General features: G+C 46.1%; 3 protein-coding genes across 11 annotated transcripts in view; 2 read left to right on the top strand and 1 right to left on the bottom strand.

Annotated features, from left to right (window-relative positions):
* ANKZF1 (ankyrin repeat and zinc finger peptidyl tRNA hydrolase 1) overlaps positions 1-2562 on the top strand; it is a 14985-nt gene extending 12423 nt beyond the window's left edge. For all 3 annotated transcript variants that reach the window (XM_082215829.1, XM_082215828.1, XM_082215827.1), the window contains exons 14-16: positions 352-519; positions 1502-1572; positions 1660-2562. In XM_082215829.1, the coding sequence (XP_082071955.1) occupies positions 352-519; positions 1502-1572; positions 1660-1780 (360 nt within the window). In that variant the 3' untranslated portion in view covers positions 1781-2562. The remainder of the gene's footprint in view (positions 1-351; positions 520-1501; positions 1573-1659) is intronic.
* Positions 2560-17912, bottom strand: GLB1L (galactosidase beta 1 like). 4 transcript variants are annotated; one of them, XM_082215844.1, is made up of 17 exons: positions 17894-17912; positions 13205-13354; positions 12133-12305; positions 11022-11172; positions 10555-10615; positions 9958-10052; positions 8279-8459; positions 8128-8186; positions 7424-7545; positions 6992-7032; positions 6763-6881; positions 5910-5984; positions 5331-5420; positions 5104-5217; positions 4776-4907; positions 3988-4194; positions 2560-3087 (listed from the first exon to the last, which is right to left on the bottom strand). In XM_082215844.1, exons 2-17 carry the CDS (start codon positions 13256-13258, stop codon positions 2869-2871), a joined length of 1893 nt encoding a protein of 630 aa, XP_082071970.1. In that variant the 5' UTR covers positions 13259-13354; positions 17894-17912; the 3' UTR covers positions 2560-2868. The 4 variants fall into 4 exon arrangements, with proteins under 4 accessions (XP_082071970.1, XP_082071969.1, XP_082071967.1 ...); XM_082215843.1 differs by lacking the exon at positions 17894-17912 and adding an exon at positions 17011-17721; XM_082215841.1 differs by lacking the exon at positions 17894-17912 and adding an exon at positions 16079-16975.
* Positions 17872-25637, top strand: STK16 (serine/threonine kinase 16). Of its 4 annotated transcripts, none has more exons than XM_082215883.1 (8): positions 17872-18006; positions 20085-20197; positions 21201-21420; positions 22653-22786; positions 23061-23181; positions 24577-24672; positions 24840-24961; positions 25038-25637. In XM_082215883.1, exons 2-8 carry the CDS (start codon positions 20112-20114, stop codon positions 25174-25176), a joined length of 918 nt encoding a protein of 305 aa, XP_082072009.1. In that variant the 5' UTR covers positions 17872-18006; positions 20085-20111; the 3' UTR covers positions 25177-25637. The 4 variants fall into 4 exon arrangements, with proteins under 4 accessions (XP_082072009.1, XP_082072010.1, XP_082072012.1 ...); XM_082215884.1 differs by having other exon boundaries at positions 17968-18063; XM_082215886.1 differs by lacking the exon at positions 17872-18006 and adding an exon at positions 18342-18622.

The raw sequence follows: 25637 nt of genomic DNA, 5'->3' as shown, positions 1-25637 counted from the left end.
ATCTCTCTGGAATCTCACACTCAGTGCAAAAGGCACCCTGGATTTATCTTAATCAAATGCTCGCTCAAGCAGGCATTAATTTAAGTGGAAGATACCTTTGGGTATGTGTATGAAGGATTTTTTTGTGTGTTTGTTTAAATCTCCCAGCTCTAAATATGCTATTGGAGTGAGCAGAGATGGGAAGGAAATGAATTTTGATGGTGTCTAGGGATTTTGCATCCAGAGATGTAGTAGGGCAGCAACATACACAGAACAAAGGGAGACTCGAGCCCCTTTCAGGATCTCTTCTGGCTACTTGCTGCCGGGCCCGGGCCCTTTTCTGCTGGATCCACATCTACTGTGTAATTGCAGGTGCCTGGACCCCTGACGGCAGAAATGGAAGCCAGACAGGCAGAACGCCGCCAAGCACAAAAGGCCCAGCGGAAGCAGCGTGAGAAAGAGAAACGAGAGGCACAGCAGCTGCTTGAGCAAGAAGAGGATGAGAAACGGTGCTTTGCCCTGCTGAGTGATCGTGAGAAGGTGAGAGCCTAAGACTCAGGTGACTAAAAGGAAGAAAAGGCGACTTAACAGATGATGGTATCACTTCTGGTGCTACAAGTTTCCTGATATGATACATGGCATCATCTGCTGTGCTGATCACAAAGAGCTCGCTTGACCAATGTTGTCTGAGAGAAGCTGTGATTTCATGTAAAGAAAAGATTTTGCTGTTTCCTTTCCTTATCCTGACAGTTGGTTATATTGGGTCATCCCTGTTGGTGTGGAGATCCTTCTAGTTCTAGCATCTCCTGAGAAAGACACTTGATAAGACATATTATACTGTTTTTCCTGAACCAGGCAACATCGGCCACTTTGGAGTGTTTTTGTTGCCATTTCTGAACCCATCTGTGCAAGACAAGCAGAATGGGTTTTTTGTTTTAGAATGTAATGAGGATCTTGAAGATCTACTTAATGTTGTCATGCTGGGATATGTCCTGAATCTAGGTAGGCATCTCTGTCTTTTCCATGGACATGACCTATATTTAAGAAAGGCCTCCTGAGATAGAGAATAACTCACAGATCTGTCCTACTTCCTGAGTCTTTGCTATACAGCCAAAGAGAAAGGAATTTGGAACCTGCTACGCTGAACCAGTCTGTTCCTGCTCTGTAAACCATGTGTGTTATTCTGAAGGACTTAAATATCATAGGGCATTTCTGCTGCATTTTACTAAAATACTTACGCCCTCCTGTTAGGAAGATCTCTGGTGAAATCTGTTTAGTTTTTAGTTTCCACAAGCTCCCTTGAACAAAAGGAACATGGCTAACTCTGGACTTGGTATGTGACATACAAGCAGATTGCTTTTATAGTTTGACCCAGCTCTGGAACATCCTTGCACATCCTCCTAAGTGAACTGCTTGTTTTACATAGGATTTTGTACAATGGGATGAAGACACTTCTCCCTATAGACCCTGGGGGACAGTTCTTTGATGTTATTCCTAATAGTATGTGTGTATTGCTTCTTAGCGTGCATTGGCAGCTGAGAGGAGACTTGCTTCCCAACTAAAAGACTCCAGTGCAACTCTTACCAATACCAGGTAAGGTGCGTGAGTGGTGTGTTCCTTTTTGGCATGACCTCCAACTACAATGATCCCAAGCTCATGCTGTCTCTTTGGTATCTATAGGCGCTGTTGGCTATGTGGAGAGTCGCTACTGGGCCGCATTCCCTTCCATTACCTTGACTTCTCCTTCTGCTCCACGAACTGTCTGCGAACTCATCGACAAGCAAATGCTGCCCTGTCCTAGCTAGGGTTTTTAAAATTTGGGCCTTAATGATTACTTCCTAGAATCTGAATGGAAATAAAAAATCTAGTCTATGACTGCTGTCACTTAGATGAGGAAGTGCAGCAAAAACATTTTAGCTCCTTCTGTGTACTCCAGAGGAGGCTAACCTGGGCAGCTGGTACCTTACTGGCTGAGAAATGACACCTCTAAAAGGTCTTTTTCTTCCATTTTATACTAGAAGCAGGATTTTATGTATGGGAAATGGGGTTGGAGGAGGCATTGGAAGACTGCTTTCCATGAGGAAAGGAGTACAGGTTCCTTTTAGAGACTGGAGAGAAGAGGGTGAGACACTGGTTTCTTTGCTAGCTCCAAGTATACCAATGTTAACAGAATCCTCATGAGAATTTTTTCCCCAAGAAAAGAACTATTTGATCAGTTATTTCCTCAAATAAAATAATAGCTACAGTAACATGGACCAGCTGCTATCTCTAGTCCTGACTATGTCTCTAAAAGTTACTGCAAAACAAGTTATAGAAGAAGGCTTATGAGTCAAGATACAACAAATGTCCTTTTTAAGGTGGTGCAGAGAATTTCTCCCTTCTAATGTTGCATAGAGGTTGGGGGTATTGTGCCATGTCATCAATCTCTGCCACCCCTTGGATGGCCACCACCACTATTTTCATTGCATTGTTTGGGCAGCTTCCAACTGGAGCCATTCTTATTTGCCTTTCTCCATACCTTTCTCTTCCCCTGCCCTAGCCTCTCAAAGTATTGTGAATGAATAAACTACAATGCAGAACTGTGGTAGGTGTATGAATATTTAATCCAAGGTCCAGTACCTAAAACACCATATTAAGGCACCAAGAGTCTGTCCATGGTAATGTGCCCTATACAGCAGCAGCTGTGAAGGATACTCCGCTGAACGGTTTTTTATACTTACAATCTGTTTCTAGTTTTGTTTTTTTGCCTGGGCTACTCTTTAAAAGCACAGGACCTTCATCTGACAGTGCCCTCTATTCATTTGCCTCCTACATTGTGATGGTTTCAGTCTTCCCCTTGGAGTAACACGTGCAGATCTCAGCAACTTCGTAGCTGAACAGTAATTCCTCTCACTTCCTGTCTTTGTGGGTGTAGTTGTAGGTAACATTGAGAAGGGGGCGGGAAACAAAAAGCACTTTGGGATTATCTGGGGCATTCTGCAGTTCAAGAACGACGAGAGTGTTGATGGCTGAGCCACTGAGGAATGAGCCAGGCACATAGAGAGTTTGCTGCGGTCCACGAACTGGCCAGAACCGGCCCAGATTGAAACCATTGATCCAGACCTGACCCTGGGTGAAAACGTGAGAGGGTTTTTTTTATAAAACAATGCATTTTTTGGAGCACCCTGAAACACTACTCTTCTTGGTTCCAACAGCCACTTTTATCTACTGTGATTTATGCCTAGATCTTTTGAAACAAACACAGCTTGATGGGTGCAGTGGGAAACATGTTTCCTTCAAAACACGCTGCACTGATTTTAAGCACAATTTCTTAGGGAGTAGGTGGGCATAGACTGACTTTATTTCCATGGTCTTAACATTTAATATACCATTAGTTTGATACTATTACCCTTTCTCCAGCCACTGTTTTAAGATTATCAATGTGTAAGAGTGGCAACTAGCTGTTTGGGTGGCAGGAGCCGTTTTCCCATAACTAGACACAGCAGAAAAGCTGAGGGAAAGAACATAGCTGTCTCAATGAAGGTTGGTCTATTCATTATGATGCCATAGGCGGAAGGGTGGGTATTAGTGTTAGAAACAGAGATGAAAGCTAGGAGCTAAATGGCACCTTAAACTTAGGTCATGGGTACAACAACGGAATGTCTAGGCACCCTTTTTTATAACAAGAATACAAAGCTTAAAATGAATGAGCTGCAGCTAAAATATGTTCATTTTTTAACATGGTCTACTCCTTCCGAGCCCCCTGCCCCCCGCCCCCAATATTCTTAAGAGGGTCTCTTTGCCAGTCTTCAGAGAATAGCTGGAAGTGGGGAGGCAGAAAATGGTCCCCCTTTCCTTCCACTCTGCAGTTCTAATCTGAAATTTTAGGTGCAGTACTACGCCCAGAGCGCAGAAACTGCTTGCACTAATGAAATTCCCTGTCACAAAAGGAACAATGGGAGTTTTGAATACTGGCAGGTATCAGTTTAATAATTGAATAAATTGGAGTTAATCTGAGGATTGCAGTACCTTGGTCCAACCTGGGAGCTTCAAGTAGGAGTCCTCGCTGATGCCCGGTGTTGTGAATGTTCCTGTATAGAAAGCAGGTCCTGTGTGCCCACTGCTTGACTGGGCAGTTGGCGGCCATGCATGGGCTACAGCTGTGTCTATGTCTAGGGGGTAGATGATCCAGTCACTGAGTATGGAGGGACCCAGTGTGATATTGTGGATCAGACCCTGGGCACAAAGATAAGTTAGAGGCAGGTTAGGTGCAGTCGAGAATAAGGTTAGAAAAGCACCCACAAGAGGAAATGGTGGAGTAGATAGCTGGCAAATAACCAGCACAGCAGTGCACCCCAACACCCCTGAGTGTTCATTCTTAGATCTATTTTGCTATTCACATTATTGACTTAAGTCACATCAGATCTTGCAGCGGCTAAAAAGTGGGACTGCCCCACTTCAGCTCTACTGTAGCCCATTTCCTAAGGCAGCACAATACAACATTCCAAAACGCAGAGAAGGCCCTCACTTATTTCATTAGACTCTAGTCCAGTGGTTCCCCACAGAACACTTGAAAATTGCCGAGTGCCTTGGTGGACCACTTAATGACTTTTCTTCCTGTAGTTGCCATAGTAATGTGCTGATTATGATTGTACAGTATTACAGCTTGAATTCCATAGTTATTCCCATATGCGTATGAAACAGCAGCCTTTAAGTCCATGCCAACCATGCATGCCTCCAGTGGGCAATAGTGGAAGTGTTATCCTTCAGCCAACTATTCTGGCAGTAGTAGCCCCAGGCTCCCTTTTCAAATGCACCTTAAAGTCACTGTCATTGGCCCCAAAGTTGATGCGACCCATGCTCTCCACCACCAAGTCCAATGTGTCCCCAAGCTGGCCCGATATATTGATCCCATTCACTCTGTCTCTTTCCAGTGTCCCCTGGTACTCCTGAAGCAGGAAAGAAATAAGGTTAGCTGGTGCTCCAAGACAGAGCTGAAGCAAAGCTCCTGTGTGCTCCAGGCTCTGACCCATCCTATGAAAATGCAGTGAACCAGAGTGTGGGCCTAGGACTTGTTATACCCTTCCGTTTACCTAAGTAATAATCTTCCCTACCCACTAGGAAGGTTCCCACTCTCCACCTTACTCCATTGAGCAGAACGTAGGCAAGATCATGGACCCCATTCCCAGAGGCACTGAGCAAGGCAGACTCCACGATTTCCTGTGGTAGAAGGGTCCGGTAGAGCATGAAGCCATGGGCCTGGAATGCAGAACAGAATCCGCAAGAGGTGTCAACTGCAATCCCACTGGGGACTCTTAAGCAGAAATAGCCATGGGCCTTTGCTGACCCAGACTCTTAATCTACTTTCTTACCTGCTTCAGAGCTTCAAAGGTAATAGGATAGGAGGAATAGAACGGCAAGGAAGGCGAGAGAATGGCAAGAACATCCAGCAAGGCCACACGCTACAGAAAAGATAATGGGTTCATTTATTGCCTTTAAATTGTTCAATTATTCAAGTATGCTTCCCCCAACCCACCCAAATGGCTATTGTTAATTTTCTTATCACCCCAAAGCTAAGGATACAGCAACACTAAAACCAGGAGAAAACAAATAAAGATTGTAGAGTCAATCATAAAATGCTTTCAGAAATAAAAACCACTTTAAGCACAATCTAAAAATGAGTCTGTTGTGCCACCACCAAGAAGGCCCTGTACCTATCTTTACATGTGCAGTCTCTCATATACAATCATCACAGAGGCTCCTCTGCTTTCCACCAGCTCCCATTTGACTTCCTTCAGACTTCTCCCCAGATTGTTTTTCTGCCTTACCAACTTGCACCTCAGCTGAAACACACTGAATGTTCAGGAAGGTGCCCACAAGAGAGCAAAGTCACTCCACCATCCAACCAAAGACATGCACTTGTAAGGGAATGGCTTCCAGCTCTCACTCACCTGGGGTACGGATACATAGCCATATGCAAACTTCGGGGTAGGGGGTGGCATTGGTCCTGCGGGCAGCTCCTGAAACTGAATTTTTTAAAAAGAAAACACCATGTCAAGGGAGTTGGGCTGGTAGTTGGGGAAGCAAGCCAGCTCAAAACATTTTGCTGTCAGAAGCAGTACACCAGCAGACCAATCACTCAGGCTAACTCATTTCACCAGTATCTTTTGAGGATAAAGGGGGTAGGAGAACCTTGCAAAGCTACCCAGAGCTTAGAGAAAGGGTAGGATTAAATAATGAAAACTAAAAGCACCTTGTATTTCTGTGCCTGTGTTAAAGTACATCATCTACAACTTCCAAACCATGTATGGCATGGATGCAACAGGGAACAAGCCCCACTGAGTAGGACTTCCTTTTGTGTAAAGATGCTATACTGTTAGAACCTCTTACATGCACATGTGTGTGTGTGTGCGCGCACACACACACACAAAAACGGTCTCTCAAACACTTGTTCCCTCTTCCTCCTCAAATCTGCTGCTTGGCTGGTGGCTGCTTATTTTATTTATTGCATTGATTCATCACTTTCTACAAAAATGTCTCAAAACAATATACAAAATATTTCAAAATACCAAACAACTTGTCAACCATTTAAAAACACAGAATAAATATGCATAAAAATGTATTAAGATATTTTTCCAAAAGCAGTAATAAAAAGGATTCCACCTCGTTAAAAGATTAGCACCAAAAATAGGTCATAAATCATACCCATAGAACTATATATGTTAAGAACCAAAAACCTGGGCAATCGAAAATGTCTTCAGTAACTGCATTCCACCCACTGATAGAAGAGGGCTGTATTGTTACCTTGCTAATGACTGAGCGGATGTTATACAGCTTGTCAGTAGGGTCTCCAGCCTCTGAGAGTGGTGCGTCATAGTCATAGCTAGTAGTTATGGGTTTGTAACCATCCTTGTAATCAGCACCTGGATAGAGAAGGTGTGAGAAGAAAGCACCTCTTATGTGCCCCCCAATACCTCCATCACCTGGCCAGAAGCTAAGTCTCCCTAGTTGCCCTAAGAAGCCAGAAACTCACCACTCCAGTAACCAAAGTTGGTGCCACCTTGGAACATATACCTGGAAGAAAGTCAGATATCACGGGAAGAGTTACCCTCCTATTTAAATAAAGGGGCAATGACAGGCAGTGGAATAGGAAACAAATAGATGTGAACTAATGTGGTGCAGCAGTTGGGGAATGCTTTGTAATAGGTGTGCTAGTCTTTGGCCTAGGGCACTGTCTAAGACCATGCACCTTACTCTTGTTCTGCGAGGGATTTTTTGTCCGCTAGGGAAATGGCCAAAAAGACATGAAAATGTGGTGCGCACACACCTCTAAGGCAAAATGAGAGGTTCACAGTTAACAAGATGAAGCAAGGAGCTACGCATTGGCATCTTGGTGCTAGCTCTTGTTTCTTTGTACTATCCCTTGTGCCCCACTGCCCACTCTCCCCTATGGCCTCACGGTTACATGTTGACGTTGGCTCCCATTTCTAGAATCTTCTGTAGGCTGTTAGCCACTTTCTTAGCACTTTTTGTGGAGTGTGCCTCACCCCAGTAATCCAGCCAGCCAGTGTAGAACTCAGAATTCACCTAGGAGGAAGGCAGAATTAAAACATTTATGGAGCAGTAGCAGTCAGGTCAATACCATCACTTCTGCCAAAGTACTGGGAATAGGAAATACCAAGTTTGCTCCCTCCTCTGTGTTGGAATCTCATTGTACCAGACCTCACACCTATAATGCCCAGGTCAGTCTATGTGGTGTGACTGTAGCTTGCACTGCAACACTGGGCAATATGCAACTTCCAACCAATTTTTGTGTGATAAGGTCCACAGCAATGGGATTATGGCTCTGGAATAATTTGCTTTCATGCAAAGAAGACAGGCTAGCTCATAGCCTATCAAGAGGCTCCTGAAAGCATTGGACTACAAGCTCTTTGGTCTCATAGTAGCTGCTGGGGCAAGTGAGGATTTCACATGCATGACTCTCTGGCTGCCTTGGAAACTGCTACAGAAGGATCATGGCAGTCAAGTATACGGGGTGGAAATAAAACAGAAGATGGCTCAGTTAAGATGCAGCCAGATTATTTTTGGAGATAGGTGCCAAGGAAGGAGTAAGCATAATTTGAGGCATAAGATGCCATTCTTCTACATGGAAAGGCCAGACGTTCTCACCAGTGGTCCCTTTGGCTCATACAGTCGCTGTAGCATAAATGCCTCCGTCACGTTTTCTTCTGTCAAAGGGCAAAGAAAGGAGCAGAAGTCAAAGCAAGATTCCTTCCTACCTCCTTCCAATCCCATCAGAGCTCACCCAACATCACTCTACCTGGTCCAAAGTCCACCGTGGCATATAAGCCCTGCAGTGTCCCGCACTTGAGCTCAGATGCTGAGGTGCCATCCGTGGTGAAGAGCACAACTTCCTCACCCAGGGAGGCACGAAAGACACCCAGTAGGTGGCGCATGTAGTTATAGTCGCAGGCATAGTAGCTCCCATATTCATTCTCCACCTGCCTGGGGAACAGCTGGCATTAAAGAAAGGTGACTCAGAGCCCACACCCTGCCTAAAGAAAAAGGTGTGTGGTAAGTCTTTGTATAGAGCCTCTCTTGTCAAGCACTAGATCTGCAGGATGATGCCCAACCCAATTTGCACGGGAGGCTGGTCACCCAAATACCGTATTTTTCGCACCATAGGGCGCACCGGACCATAGGGCACACCCAGTTTTTAGGGGGGGAAATCAAGAAAAAAATCTTTTTCCCCCCCCAGCCCCAAAGAGGAGCGTACAGGGTGCGCACAACCTCTCCCTGCCGGAGGGGTTGCGCGCAGCTATGGAGCAAGCCAAGTTTTGGCTTCCCCTTTAGCCCCATGCAGCCTCTCCTTGCCGGGAGACGCTGCGCAGGGCTAAAGAAGCCATAGCCCCGTGCAGCCTCTCCTTGCGGAGGGGCTGCGCGCAGCTATGGAAGAAGGCAAGGCAGCGAGCGGGATGGATCCCGCTCGCTGTTTTGCCTTCCCCTTTAGCCCCGCGCAGTGTCTCCGCAAGGAGAGGCTGCACGGGGCTATGGAAGAAGGCAAGGCAGCGAGCGGGATGGATCCCGCTCGCTGTTTTGCCTTCCCCTTTAGCCCCGCGCAGCGTCTCCGCAAGGAGAGGCTGCACGGGGCTATGGAAGAAGGCAAGGCAGCGAGCGGGATGGATCCCGCTCGCTGTTTTGCCTTCCCCTTTAGCCCCGCGCAGCGTCTCCGCAAGGAGAGGCTGCACGGGGCTATGGAAGAAGGCAAGGCAGCGAGCGGGATGGATCCCGCTCGCTGTTCTGCCTTCCCCTTTAGCCCCGCGCAGCGTCTCCTTGCCGGGAGACGCTGCGCAGGGCTTTCCTGGCTTTTCTGGGAGGTGGGGGAATTCCCCCACCTCCCGCAAAACCGGCAGAAGCCGCGCGCACTTTAAAAGGGCTGCACGGCTTCTCCTGGCTTTCCTGGGAGGGGGGAGAAGGGACTGATGCCGCTAGTCAGTCCCTTCTCCCTCCTGTGGAAAAGCCTGCAAGAGCGCACGGAGCTTGTGTGCGGCTCTTGGGGGCTTTTCCAGTCTGCGTCCCCCCCTGCATTCGCTCCATAGGACGCACACACATTTTCCCTTGCTTTTTAGGAGGGAAAAAGTGCGTCCTATGGTGCGAAAAATACGGTAGGTGCACCTCCACTCTTTGTAAAGGAGGAAAAAATACTGTTCTTGAAAGTTCCAAGGGTGCCTGAAGGGCTTTATTGTTTACAAATCCCTCCTACTGGACAGGGGGAGGCAGGCACAAAGCAGTGGTTTAAGGCAGGGGTGAGCAGTCTTCTGTCTTTGTTTTTAACTGAAATATTGAGATCCACCAAGTAGAGCCTGGTGTAAAAGCTATATACTTGCACTCCGATAGTAAGTTACTTAGGGCTCAGTAAGGTACATGTTTCACATCAGGGAACCTCTGAAGGTGCAACCAGAGGCCCAGGGACACACAATGCGCCTATGCTGCACGCACCTGGACACTGATGATGTTGCCTCCATTGTGGTAGAGATGAGGCTTGATCTTGGGCAGCAGGACTCCCAACCATCTGTCCACAGCTTGCAGGTAATCTAGGAGCATGAATCATCTTGCTCAGCCAACAACTGGGGCTCCTTTTCCCTATTTCCAACACCTTGCTAAGACAAGAATTGGTAATTGTGGTACTGTGTACAGAGAAAAGGTCTGAAAGTGCCCTTTGGCCATTATATACCACTCACATGGGCTGCTTTAATTCTGTGGAAGAGACATGGAAGTTGGAAGGCCCAGATGACTGGCCCTCTAACAGCTTGATATGAGGCAGCCAGAACCACACAAAGACACCAACCATTTAGGACTTACAACCCTCCAGATGTTGTGGATTATAATTCCGATCATTCCTGAACAATGATGGCTGGGGTGGATGGGAAATGGAATCTAAAAGTATCTGGAGAGCCACAGGTTCCCCACCCGATCTTTTTGCATTCTGAGGTTTTCTACAGTCAAGCGGTATATAAATTTTAATTAAATAAATAAATCTACAGAATTGAACATGAGATCCAGAGGGTCTGACCCCTCCCTCTAGTTCTCTCTTACCTGAGTCAGTTGTGCGCAGGGCAATATCTGGCTTTGTCAACAGCCAGGATGGAAGGCCACCCTAGGAAAGAAGGTCAGGAGGTAAACAGTTCAAACAATGTCAGGGTCCATAGTTGCTCCTCTCCTGCTCCAAATCAATAAGAAATGGTGGAAAGATCAGAAGGCAAGAATCCAGGGTGGAAAAAGTAGGTTTCAGATTTGTTATAAAAAAGTTGCTGAAGCCATAAGAGCAAGAAAATGTGTAGAGATCAAGAACTGGGAAAGATAATGTAGAGAAAAAGTAGAAGATTAAAAATCTATAAAGGTAAGACAAAGCTGAAAACTCAGAGAGATAAGGCAAGGTAAGGAGTTAAAGAGGATAAAATGATCAATGACTAGCAACCCTGTGTATGAGAGAGGTGAATTGTGCAGCATTCAGGTACTGCAAGTGAGTCTTAGCCCATCTGAATCTTTTGCCCAGCACTCACCATCTCCCATTCAGCACAGATGTAGGGTCCGGGTCGCAAGATCACCAAAAGGTCTAACTCGGCTACCAAGTTCAGAAATTTTTCCAAGTCTCTGTCACCAGAAAAGTTGTAGACACCAGGCTGTGGCTCATGGTAGTTCCAGGGCACATAGCTGAAGGGTGAAAATACATATTTCAGTTTGAAATAAGAAGGTGAGACAAGGAGGATACACCCCAGGAGATTCTTGAGGATTAACAGGGCAAAAATTTGTTACTCTTTTTATATTTTTATTTTATGTTATGAATTGCTCTGAGATATACAAACGAAGGCTGGTATACAAATTAAATACATTACACACACACAGTGGCGGAGCTTCATGCTCTGGCACCGAGGGACAGAGAGCAGGCGGGGGCGGGGCTGGAACGCATCCTGGGGGCGTGGCGTGCCACCTCCGGGGGCGTGGCACCCAGCAGAAGCAGGGGAGCAGCCATGATGGCACCCCACCGGGATCGCACTGCCGGGGGCAGTGCGCTCCCCCCACAATCCTCTTCCTCCGCCAGTGCACACACTTATGGCCTAGGCTGACCAGATCTAAAAGAGGACACAGCTCTTGAACCTTTAATAGTTGTGCAGAAGAGGGAATTTCAGTAGGTATAGTTTGCATAATAAGCTACCCCCCTGACATTTCCTCTGTGATGTAATTATTATAGGTGCCACAAATACTATCCATCTTCCTTCTTTGCAGTTCATCTGCAACTGGTTCTCAGTCTAGTATGGCCAAACATTTAAATATAACGAGGAGAAGAGGGGGCATGAACAGAAATATTTCTCCCTTAGCTTTCAGGTTGGGACGAAAGTGGAGGTGATTCCATTTTAAAAGAAAGCTGTACTGGAACAGGCTCGTGTATCATGTCATCTTGGCTGCAAGTTTTCAATGCAAGGAACCTTCAGTACTTGGGCCAGCTCCACTTTCAGACAGCATAAGCTTCTCTGCTCTAAATGTTGGCCAGAGTCTGCAGTGAGGACTGTACAGTGAGAAAAATGGAGCACCTGTGCACAGTCATTAGCCTCTGTCCTTCACTGTGGCACAGAATAAGTCCCAAGAGCCACACTTCCCCTTCTGGTCACTTACATTTGCACAGCATTGAGGCCACTCATGTACATCTTGAGGAGCCGATCTTTCCAATAGGCAGGTGGGACCCGGAAGTAATGGATGCTGCCTGAGATATAGCGAAATCTAGCACCATCTTTGAGGAAGCAGTTATTCACATAATCAATGCGGAAGGAACGGTCTGTTGAGGAGGCCTGGCATTCAGGACAGGAGGGGAAAGAGAGTATTATTATTTTTTGTATAAAATTGAAACTTCATCCCATCTCCTGCTGAGAGGATCAAATAGAGAATGCCATCCTCTTCCCCTCTGCCATAGCAAGAGATATTTATGTCATCTCCCTGGCTATGGAACCTGGGTAGTAAGCTTGACACGGACTGTTTTGTGGGTAAGTCTGCAATGTGATTGCTTTGAAAAGAATCCTCCTAGATTTATGAGACATTATCCCTCTCCAGATCCTGGAAGATCAATTCTAAGATCCCAGTCAACATTTGCACCTGGGGTTCAAGTCTGACTCCCTTCCTCCAGGACTCCAACACACACACACACACACACACACACCACTGGTTCACGTGTGGCCCATTTACTAAATCATAATTTGAAGCCACTCAGTTCTCTGCTTCCAGTGTTATGCTTTACCCTCTGCAAATATTCACACACACACACACAAAGTTTTTTGTCATTTGGTCCTGCCCCTGAAATTGTTTCCACTAGTATAGACTGCTCATCATTACTGGCCAATTCACCGAGAATCTGACAGTTGGGAATGTAGTCAGTTTCTCTCTCTCCCTTGCAGCCATTTTTTTGGCTGAATGGGATATTTTTAAAGCAGCATGGCTTGATTACATATTGGGGAACTCCCAATATGAACCCATTCCTATACAACAGGCAAAATAATAGATGGGGGAAAGGAACCAAGAAGAGGTAAGGAAAAGTTTGAGCTCAGTTTGACTGGGGGGAGAGCAAGTGGGGAATCTAAAGCAACAGAAAAGGAAATCCTTAAATTTCCCCTAGGCAGTCTAAGATGGTTCCATTTCAGCTGTTTCTTCCAAAAAAAAAACACACCCTCCTGCAGTTCTCCTTCTTGTTGCTTACCTGGAGTTGCAGGCCTCCCAACACCACCATCAAAACACACAGCAGCAGCTCCATCTCTTTGGTTACAGCTTCAGCCCGGGACAAGAGAGTCACAAGGAGTCATCACATGACAAGCTAGTGGGCAGGCCTGGTGCTTCCTCCGGTTGGTCCCTGTGAGGAGGGAAGTAAGTAAAGACAGGCCTTATTTGAACAGAGAGGTGGAAAAGAGGAGGCAATGTTCCAGCAACTATATACAGAGTCTGTGACTATAAATCAGAGGAGGAAATTATGAGGCACAAAACTCCCTCCAAATCCCAGGGAGAGAATTATGAAGCAGCACAGAGCAACTGGAACACAGAGTTGGTTTCCCGTACTCAAATTACAGAAGTATGAGAAACATAAACTTCTTCAAATCATCAGAAATGGTAGTTTGTGCTGCTCAAAGTTATATAGTGGATAGAAGGAGAGAGACAGCAGAGTTGGCACTGCACTGCACAGCTGTATACCACTGGATCAAAAGCATCAATCTTGTTGTTTTGGTAATGGCACAAAGGATGCAGGTTTCTACGGCTCTGTACACACCATGCATTGAAAGTATGTTACTTTTCCCGAAGAATCTTGAGAACTGTAGTTTGTTAAGGGTGCTGGGAATTGTAACTACACAAGGGACAAACTACAGTTCCCATAATTCTTTGGGGAAAGTCAGATGCTTTTAATATATGGTATGTATACAGCCTCAGGGGACTTTAATTCTCCTTTATACATATAGACAAAATGTGGACATTTTTTGTAAGTTAAATTAAGTATCCAAATGAGCTACACCAAATGCAGTGATTAGTCAAGGACCTGACATGCCTATCTAGTCTAAAACAACAAAAGAATAAGTGAGAACATCTAGTCTGACCTCCCTCAGATAATTTAAGGAATGTTGTAATCTATGGTAATACTGGGGGGCTATTACATTACAAATAACCAAATAATCTGTTTGGTCTGAAGGCTATGAGTAATGGAAAATTTACATTCTTCCCTCCCACCAGCAGCTTGTTGCAATGATTAATCTGCACAGTCTGCTAAATCCTGGGATCTGTCTTCTAATATGGATGTATCCGGTTTTAACTTCCAGCTGTTCAATTAAATTGCACTTTGACATTTAATCCACTATCATTAATCAGTGCTTATTTTTCTTTCTGAGAGAAGCTGCAAGATGGTGCTCCATTAGTCTCCTTTACTTTTTGGTTTGTTTGTTATAATCATTGCTTCCTTGGTGCCTTCCTGCTCCCACATTTAATACTGTTGTACACCACCCTAGTTTCTGAGCAGTGCAAGATTCCAGGGGTTCTAGGGGTTCATTTACCCTGGGTTTGTGTTTCCTTTGGGAATGAGGCACAGTGGAGACTGCAGTATCTTTAGGATATATGGTTTATCTACACATATATACAACCTGAGCCTACAATGGAAGGGTTCACAGCATTAACACCCCTAGAAGGCCTTGCTTGTCTCATAGCCACAGCCTTAGATTCCAGCAGAAATCAGGCCTGGCGCTCTCTCGCTCTCTCTGGCTTTCCAACCCACTGTTTTTGGCTCCAGCTTCTAGTTCACATAACTCAACCCTCAACTCTGTCCTTTTGTCTTTCCAACCAGTGAAGGAAGGCCCACCCATTTGTCCTCTGGCACAGAGCCACTCCCTTTACTCCCTGAAGGACTCTTACTTAGAAGGCCATTACCAGGCTGGCCTGGCTATTTCAGCAACTGAATCCATGCATACAGCCTACCCACTTCCAAACTCATAACGAAACTAAAACAGATTGCAATTTCTCCTAACTACAATTAATGTTAGAGGCCTCTCTTCCTTGCTCTGTGTACCCCACTGGCATAAACTGATCCCTTTCTATAGGAATGAGATGCTCAGCCATATAGTATCTTATAATACAAAGTCAGACCACTGGTCATCCAGTCCATAAATTGTTTACTCTATAGCATCTTTATAGTCTTGGAAAGACAGTAGTCTTTCTCAGCCCTGCTTCTTGAAACCCATTTAAGTGAAGTCACAAGGAACTAAACCTGGGAGATTCTGTGGGCAAAGCTAGCTCTGTCAGTGAACTCCCCAAAACAGAATCCTAAGAGAAACTCAAGTAACCGATGATAAAATTATAGAGGTTAAGAGGACTGAAAAGCCTGCCAGTCTGCACCTTGCCCAGTGTAAAACTATTCAACCACCAACCCCACACAGTTCCAGACTATAATTTCCCAAGAAAAAGGGAGCAAGTGCACTGCAGAAAGGTGCATGCAGGGATAACAGTTTGAAAAGACTTACACAAATGAGTTGAGCTACACACTACAAGGGAAATCCCAAATCTCCTAGGGTCCTTACCAACCTGACTGGCATAAGGGGGATTCTTGCCCAGTCCCAAATACGGACACAAACAAAACCTTGTCTACTAACTGAATGCTTTTCTGTTCTATCCAACACATCACATATTTAGGCAGCAGGCAATGCAGTTAAGGAATGCTGTCAATGGGTTTGACTCCTTATCACTTGACTGTGGTTAATTTTGGGTTTGTGGCATGTTTGTGGTTTAAAAGCTGTGTTTAAATTTGGCATGATGTACAATACTTATTAACATAGTGGAGCATGAATATCAGAGTCCAGTGAATGCATCAAAAGCACAGTCCCAGAATTAAACCTGAAGAAAACATACAAGAGTAAGTGTCATCTATGATTTAATATTATTTTGGATATATTCTACTGAAAAAGAAAGATAGTATTACCTGTTTGTTACACTACTCTATGAACAACTGTGGTACATTTTATATGATTAATATTATAGATTTGTTTTGTGTATGACATTTTAATATGTATTTTAAATAGAATACATCCAACTTACAAGAACTCACCTATCATCTAAAGAACCTTTTACTTACTGGGCCTTTGCATTACTGTGTCCAGTCAGCAGCAGGAGTCATTTGTATACCCGCAGGATGATGCATATCTTTGCCACACCAGAGCTATATCACCTTTGATGTCACCACATTCTGTGCCACCTCACAAAGGGATAGGATGTTCTAGGAATATGGGTCTCGTCAAGAGTCACAGACTGGTACAAGTTATGAGAAACACATCAGGTTCCAGAAATACCACCTTAGTTTTATTCTAAGCCAGAGGGATTACTTGGACATTATATGGAGTGCCCCCCTTCTCATATTCATATTTGAGAACTGAGGAAATGAAATTATTTTTATCATCATTATCATCATCATCCATAGTGGTAGTAAAATTAATTCTCCTTCATGTCTTGTGGGTGGCTGGTGTAGTGAACTTAGTGGGAGAAAATATGCATTCAAATCCAAACTCTTATGGTACCGGGAAATTGGAAGGGGGGTGAGAGATCTTTCCCACCACCACCACCACCACAAGCCTTGCCTCTCCATACTAGGAGCCAAAGGCAAAGAGTCTGCTACCAAATGTAGCAATTCACTGATAAATGTATCTAAGTATTAGGTCAATGGAAAACTTTAGAAATTCATATAAAATCACTGCAATGACAGATTTACACCATTCCAACATTGTTCTACTCAGAAGGAAAATGGCTAGCAGGGGAGGAACTTCAGAAATGGGTAGGGGCAGCCATAATCCCTGAAGGGTGAGACCCCCTACTCAGTGTGTCCCACTGTTTGGGTGATAATCTCTAGCATCCTGGCACCTGAGTACCAGAACAGGTAGTCATTCTAAGAACAATCCCAAACCCAACCTTAGTGGATTGGGGTCTTGGTCAAGACAAAGGGTGTGCTTAACTTGTCTGGGAAAACAGGAAAATGTAAATACTTACCTTTGTTTCGCCTAAAGACTGGAAGGTGGGGGTCATGTGAGGACAGGGTAAGCCTGGTGCTCGGGCTTCTGCCAGAAGACCCCTCCCAATTTATGACACAGTCATGACAAATGTATGATGTTTTACTAAGGGTGTTATGGGTAAGTTGGGAAACTTCTAAAAACAGGGAGCCATCCTTTGTTTGGGACTTCTCTCTGCTTCTTCCATGTGGTAGTCTTGTTGCAACAATAAAGATCAGGCCTATTGGCCGCTGCTTTCCTTCGATCTCCTGGCTAAAGTCTCTTGCTTGTGACCCCCAACCTGAACCTATGGGAGCCAAAGTTAGGCAATTGTGGGGTGCTCCAATGACTCCCTTATACTCAAACACCAAGTTAGCTGAACAATCTTGGGCTAGCCACCACCGGCCTACCCTACCTTCACAGGGTTGTTGAGCATAAAGAGGGGGGGGGCGGCATATAGAGCTCTTTAGAGGAGTACTAGGTAAAAAACGTAACAAAAAAATAAAATGTTGAAGCCTTACATAGGGTTCAGAAGGGGAGGGGTTAAAGAAACAAGAGGCATGCAAATTTTATGAAAAAAGGAATAACAAATCTTCACAGCAACCCTGTGAGGTAAACCAGTGTTTATGACGGTGTGCATTTACTTGGGAATAAGCCTCACTAAATTCAACACGTTTACTCCTCAGTAAACACGCATGGGGGTCCAGAATCCACTAACCACGTCCAACCACAACACTCTGTCCCCTAAACTGGGACATTCTGCTCTTGTAGCTCTTTTTTTTCTCCCCCTCCCCCCATTCCCTGTTCAGTTTCCTCCCTTCCACGCTCCCTGCCCTCCGCTGCCGCAGCTCCTGCTCCGCCCCCTTGAACGGTTGCTAGGCTACCTTCTGCGGGCGGCAGTGCGGATGGCGCGTAATAATGACGTCGAGAGGCGGAGTGCGCGGCTTCTGTCGCGCTGCAGCTCCCTCGGAAGCGTCCGTACGCCGGACAGAGACGGGTGAGTCCTTAGCCCACTCCTCTCCGCCCCCGCCCCGGCCCCGCCCCATCTCCGCAGGTAGGCGGGGCCTTAGGAAAAGTGACAGGGTCGTGGGCTTCCACTATGCCTGGCTCCAGCCTGCTGGGGCCAGAAAGAGAGCTTCGCGTGGGCTCCTCAAGGCAATGCTTCAGCTCCCTTCCCCCTCATTTTGAGCCCGGGCTCAACTCCGGGAACCTAGTCCGAATGTCCGGGCTCAGCACTGGAACAACAAAATGACATAACAACGAAAGCGAACGTGCCTCTAGCCATGTACAGAGTGTACCCCCCCCCCGCTCGTGGCGGAGTCAGCTTAGGCACCGCACTGCGGAGGGAGGGAGATGTTGGTGACAAAGCCTTCATCCCAGGAGCGCCCACGCGTGGTTTTCTCCTGGGTGGTGGGGAAGCTGATCTCTGCTGTTTCTGCCCCTCCTCCACCTACTCCGGAATGCAGCCTTTCGTTCAAATCGGAATGATTCAATTGGAGGTCACTTGAGTAGGAAGCTGGTGTCATGTGTTTGTAAAGTGAGCTGTCGTTGCCAGCTGTCACCTGGAGAGAGAGGAAAAACTAGGTCTCCTCGGACCCCAGATACCAACCAGTGTGAGAAACTGTTTAATTTACAAAGGCATGTACTGTGTTATAGGGAGCTTGCCGTGGGTGTTTCCAAAATGTTTCATTTATTACTTGCACTTTAAAAATTGTAAACTGTAACACACTTCTAGTAGCCATTCACTGAAACATTTTCACTTCCTCTCCTTGCCTGAGTGGAGTTCTCTGTGTATATAATTCAGCTGGTGCCACGATTTAGACTGCAAACCTAACTCCATTTACCTTGGACTAAGCCACATTGGATTCAGTAGGACTTACTTGTGCCTAAGGTGATACCAGTTATGGGCCATCATAGGCATGTTGCTGCATGGTATGCATTCTTTTCCTGCTCAGATGAAAAATTGGGTTTTCCCTTTCTCTGGGGATGGAGAGGGGAGAGACTGCTGTAACTAGACACAGAATCCTGAATGAATGAAGTTGATATCTCATTTCCACATCAGTAGGCCATTTGCTTTTGGAAGATCCAGTGAATATATTTTTCTCAATCTTGAGTTGTGACTGATCATCACATTTGAAGTGGGAAATTAACTAGACATACTCTTCTTCAATCCGTCAGCAGATTCAATGATGAGAGGGTGGAGAATTTGTTTTCCCCCAGCACCTGTTTGCTTGAGGCACCTAGGATCATTTGCTTTCTTGGTGCCAGTTTTGTGGATGCTGCCGTTAAATTGCACATGTTAATTAGGGAACAGGAGACTGGTAAGTGAACACGCCTATCTTTAGGCAAGAGAAAGGTCTTAGATTGTCTTGTACTCCCTTTTAACTCTAGAAGTTAGGTTGAAGGATTGTCTGTTCCACTACGAAAGTACTCATGTATTAAGATCTTTGTGAGAAAGGCCTTTCCACGTTCCACCAATATCTGAGGTGCATTACTTGTGCGACAGGGCCTTCTCAGTGGCTGCACTCAGTCTCTGGAGTTCCATCCTTAGACCCATCTTGACTTGTCTCTGATGCACTGTCACTGACTGACCAATTTTATTTTGTTTTTATTTTTGGCAGGACTTCAGATGAATGCGTTTTTGGGGTTTTACCCTGCTACACTTTCATACAGTACAAATTTTTAGCTTTCAGCTGGCTGCTGGCTTTAATTCCTTTCATATTTATCCATTGGCGTTTCCATTTTATTTGTTATATTATGAGTTGTATCCAATGAAGCTTTCCCATTCTTGCAAGAACTTCAGCTTGTGCAATGGAACTTGCCGTCTTTCTGCATCCCCCACACGTATCCTCTGGGTGTCTCCCCCAATCCTCAGGAGCAGATTGTGGGGTGGAGCATGGGAAGAGGAGGGGAAATTCTAATGCACAAGCAGAAGTCCTTGCAGGAACGCAAAGATTTTGTTGGATGCAGCCCCTTCAAATTGTTAATGCTGTTAGCCATCTTGAGCATCATGTATGAAAAGGCAAGAGACAAAATATTATAAATGAATAAATATTGCTTTCTTTCCCTCTGTAGGACCTGAAGGATGTTGGAGCAACCATCATGGGCCAAGCCCTATGTATCTGCTCAAGGGGAACCATCACCATCAATAACAAACGTTACCTTTTAATCCATAGACTTGGGGAGGGGTGAGTATATGACAACTGAGGACTAAGTTTTCACACCTCTCATCTACACATTGAGTACTATGTTAGCAAGAAATAAAGCTGGAAGGTACATCATCTAGGGTCCGTGTACTCCAGTGGTAGGGATTCTGCGGCACTCGAGATGCTGTTGGATTTCAGCTTCCATCATCTTTGACCATTGTCCATATTGGTTGTGACTGGAGGATACATATTCCCCACCCCACCCCATCTACCAAATCCACTGCAGAGGCAATATTCATCCTGTATAACTCACCCCTCAAATATTTTATTAATGCTTTGGTGTAAGCTCCTTTGAACTTATTTCTAAGTAAATGTGCTTAGGATTAAGCAGCAAATATTTCTGTGGACAGCTACAACTACTCTGAACAACTTGTTCCATTGCTTACTCTTTCATTACAGTTGGAAAGTTTATTCCTGATATGTAACCAAAGTCTTCTTTGCTGCAATTTGAACCTGCTGGTCTTCCCTCAGTAGTCTTGGTAAACAGACATCCTCCCTCCTCTGTGTCATCTTTTAGATAACTAAAACACACTTAACTGCTAGGCCGTCAGACCAGCTCAATGGTGTTGTTTTTTCTGATGACTGCAAATGTCTGATGTTTCAGATGAAACTACAGGAAGCGTCAGGATATAGGGTGATCTATGGTTGAAACCCTCATTGTTATTGATAAGCCTGTTAAATTGCTGTGTATTTTTGCACTGTTTGCCAGCTGTGGTGATGGATAGAGAGGAGCACAAATACTTTCCTGTGCCACAGCATGAAATTAATGCCTTATTCCTCAGTTGATCGTTGGAGAGGAAGAAGGTTGCATAATTTCCTCTTTTTAAAAATCTCCTATTCCGAGTTGTAACAGCACTACTTTGTTAGCTTAGAAGCGGGCAGGAGCAGAGGACTGTGCGTACAGACAGCAGGAGAGGAGAAGAAGAATCCTTTCTTTTCCCTACCCTTCCCTGCTCTGTTCCTGACATACCTTCTCCCCACACAGAGGTTTTAGCTACGTGGACCTAGTAGAGGGGCTGCATGATGGGCGCTTCTATGCACTGAAACGCATCATATGCCATGACAAGGATGATCGCCAGGAGGCCATGCATGAGGTAGAGATGCACCTTCTCTTTGAGCATCCCAACATCCTGACCCTGTGTGCACATGCCATGGTGGAGAGGGGATCCAAACACGAGGCCTGGCTCCTGTTGCCTTTCCTGAAGGTGAGTGTGGGTGTAAGGTGCAGGTGGATACAGCAGTGCATGCTGGGAAATGTAGTATTTGTGGCTACATCATGCAAGGCTGAGAGGTGTTGTATACTGGGAAAATAGCTGCAGAGGTTGGTCTCTTCCAGCAGCCGCCTGATTCCCACCAAGGATGGATACATGAGGCCATTTTCAGGATGGAGCCACTTGATGTAACCCTGCTTCTACACCAGTTGCAATCGGTCCCATAGCATTTATTTATAAAATTGTTTTCATCTTGCCCTTTGGACTCCCACCTCAGGTGGCCTGCAATCACAAGTTAAAAAAATAAACCAATAGAGGTTTCCCAGGGTACAGAATGGAAAGGGTGTCATCAGCATATAGATGCTACCCAGTCCCAAATCCTTGGATAATCTTTCCCACTAGTTTTCATGTTGCTACTAGACAGCATAAGGGGCAAGCGGAACCCTGAGATTCATCTCCTTTTTGGCTGCCAGAGCCTCAGAGCGCATGTTATTCTCCTTGACTTCTACTGGACCAGATTCCAGAGCTGTCCTCTGTGGTAAAGGGCCTCCGTCTGCTTTTACAGACTCTGCTGCATCAGTTTGAAAGGATTTAGTAACCTGGCAGCACATGAGATTTTGTGGCAGCTGCCACAGTACTCAGGGGATCAGATAATCTGATCTGGTTTTTCTCTAGGCATCCCTTAATGGGACCCATGGCAGCAACCTGTGAAGTCAGCTTGGAACCTTTGGCATCCATTCCTTTCCTAAAGTCAACCCAGATCAGTAAGCTGAAAGCAAAGGTTGTCTTTATTGTAGTTTTACTCCGCTGTGCTGTGCTCAACTGTGCTCCTGCATTTCTGCTATGCTTGCATTTTGGCCCTGGCAGAGAGTTCTACAACAATAGTCACCTAAAAACAGCAGACCCCAGCAGAGTGATAGGGCAAGTTCAGAGCTGGAAGCATGGTGACCCATAGTCAAGCAGGAATAAGCGCCTCTTGGAATGGTTAGGCAATCAGGCTGGCTCCAAAGCCACTGTCCCCAAAAGCTTTTTTTGCATCTTCTTGGTCATATTGGAGTGGGGATGGTGCCATCCTCTAGGAAATCCACTTCCTTCAGCCCTGTGCAGGTGGAGGGTTTGTGCCTAATACATTAAATGCACTAATAGAGGATCTCTTCCTCGCCCGGTATTTTTGAGGAGAATATGTGTGATCCCCATCACCAGCGTGCCTGGGCTTCTCTTTGCAGAGAGGGACCCTTTGGCAGGAAGTTGAAACTCTGAGAGATAAAGACGCCTTCATGCCAGAGGAGAGGATCCTGGCCATCCTTCATGGCATCTGCCGGGGCCTGCAGGCCATTCATAACAAGGGCTATGCACACAGGTGAGAAGCTGGGTCTAGAAAGGATGGGGCATTCTCACTGTTGGAACAGAGCCCATGTGTGGGCAGGGTAGAGGAAGTGGGTGACGTAGCTGATCAGTTGTAGATCAGTATTGACAGCACCGATACAGGAGTTTACAAAGGTAAAGAACCACATTTTGACATGGAGCAGTATTTGCAATAGGGGAAGCCAGAGCCTGGGGACGTAAGAGGTTCAAAGCCAACTTCAGAGCTCTGATGGTTCTGTGGCTGGGCAAATCAAGGATATTTTTTTCAGGGACCTGAAGCCTACAAATGTGCTCCTGGATGATGAGGACCAGCCGCTGCTGATGGACCTGGGCTCTATGAATCAGGCCCGCATTGAGGTGCAAAGTTTGCGGGAGGCCATGACTATTCAGGTAGGAGGGCAGCCTGGTGAAAAGGAAATGGGAGAATAGCTGCTTCCAGCAAAGATGAAGAACCCTCTAAATTAGATTAATTGTAAAAGGAGCTCAGGCAAGCACCAGTCCCCTCAACACCTGCAATTAAACAGAAGAGTGGAAGGGAATGTTAGCAAGTTGTGATCTTGTTTGCCCATGCAAAACAATCAATGTGATACTATGCAATCTTTGCTTCTGTAACGTGGAAAATTTCCACAGAGGAAAGAGCAGTTTAAAAAAACTTCACGAAGTTCTCTGAAGCTACCTATTCCTTAACTAAAGTCACCATAACTTGTGTCTCCAAAAGATTAACAGCATTCCCCCTTCCATCCCACATAGCGTGGTTAGGGCTGCAACAAGAGGCAAATAAGCTAGCATATAAACTGTGATGGGTCATTAATTTAGAAAGTTATCATCTTTCTCATAATTAAATAATAATGTCAATCACTTCAAAGTACCGTATTTTTCGCCCTATAGGACGCACTTTTTCCCCTCCAATAATGAAGGGGAAATGTGTGTGCGTCCTATGGGGCAAATGCAGGCTTCAGGAAACTATCCGCAAGCCTTGCAAGCCCGGTGGGAGTTCCCGCGGGCTCGCAAGGCTTGTGGGCAGCAGCCTGCAGCCCGAAGCACGGGGCGCGCTGCACAGCGCGCCCTGGGCTTCGGTTCCCCAACCTGGTTTGGAGGCTGGCGGTGGGGAGAAGCATGCTTCTCCCCGCCGCCAGCCCCACAAGCTCCGGGGACAGCGGGGAGGCGGAGTGCACCTTCCCGCTGTCCCGCGATCTGGTCTGAAGGCTGGTGGCGGGGAGAAGCTCCGGGGACAGCGGGGAAGTGGAGCGCTGCCATCCCGCTGTTCCCCGACCTGGTTTGGGCTTCAGGCAGACATCCGCAAGGCGTGGGAGCCCGGCGGGAAGTCGCGCCGGTCTCCCAAGGGGGAAGCTCGGGCGTCGGGGGAAGCTCGGGCGTCTGGGGGGGAAAATAATTTTTTCTCTTTATTCCCCCCCCCAAAAAAAAACTAGGTGCGTCCTATGGGCCGGTGCGTCCTATGGACCGGTACGTCCTATGGGGCGAAAAATACGGTATATGTAGAATTGAGAGACCTGTGGGGCAGGCAGAGCCCGAGGTTTCCTTTTCTCTGGTAAGCTGCAATCATTCACTTTAACACTACTGCCACTACATTAAATTATAGGCATTGCAGGAATGTTCCTGAGGAAAAAAGTTGAGACGAATGCCTTCCGTTTACTTTCTCTTTCACTCTCTCTCTCTCTCTCACATACTGTATTTGAGATTAAGTTCTTGTCTTATTTATTATTTATTAAATTTGTCAGTTGCTTTATATTGCCCAAAGCGACTTCCCTCTAATTCATTTTGCAGGACTGGGCTGCCCAACGTTGCACCATCTCATACAGAGCACCAGAGCTGTTCACTGTGGAGCGTGAATGCGTCATCGATGAACGTACTGACATCTGGGTAAGGAGCCTCCATTTCCATTTAGAAAAAAAAATCCTCTTGGTCACCGAAGTTAAAAGATGCAATACCCCAATTTGTCCCTGTGCAAGGGAGGGAGATCCTGTCTTTGAGGTGCCTTTCCATTCAAGAGCCAGCTTTCTCTCTGCTCTCACCTTGCCTCTGCTTAGTCCTTAGGCTGCGTTCTGTACTGTATGATGTTTGGAGAGGGGCCTTACGACATGATCTTCCAAAAGGGGGACAGTGTGGCCTTGGCGGTGCAGAACCAACTCACCGTGCCCCAGAACACCAGGTAAGGAATGGCTGTGTGAAAGGAAGGTTGTTCTTGAACCAAGAAAGACCAGGTACAAAGCGCCTCTGAATTTCAGGTACTCGCCTGCTTTGGAACGCCTCCTCTCCTCCATGATGGTGGTGAATCCCCAGGAGCGCCCATTCATCGCTGACATCATAGGCCAGCTTGAAGCGATACAGCCACCTCCCACCGGGCAGGACATGACACGCATCTGAGCCCAGAGTGTGTGGGGTAAGCAAGGAGGCAGCAAAGGAACTGAAGCCCACATGGGGGACCTCCAGTGGTTCAAAGCTTACAGGAAAGACTGGACAAGGCTTCATTGCATTCTAGTTCTGTGCCTGCCTCCTTCCTTCGGAAACTCTTCCGCAGTGGGGCCATCGCCTGCCTTGGAACTTGCTTGAAGGTCCTCCTGCCATTCTCACTGGTGGCCTAGCATGCACCTTACTGGACTTCACCTGCGTTGTAGGCCATGGTCAGCCACCTCCCCAAAGCAGCAGGATGCTGCTCTTACAAGGGACCAAGATACCTCATCACCGGCTGGGAAAGAGAACCCAGCATTCTGTACTCAAGTACAGCTTCTAGCTGAATGATTTAAGAAGCTGGTGTCTTATTTGTTTTGGTACAGGCATGTCTTCCGGGCCTGTCATGACAAATAAAGTCTTCATACTCAGCTGTA

Source organism: Podarcis vaucheri, assembly GCF_965113315.1.
Source record: "Podarcis vaucheri genome assembly, chromosome: 1".
Taxonomy (NCBI): Eukaryota; Metazoa; Chordata; class Lepidosauria; order Squamata; family Lacertidae; genus Podarcis; species Podarcis vaucheri.
This window is presented reverse-complemented; position numbering and strand designations above follow the sequence as displayed.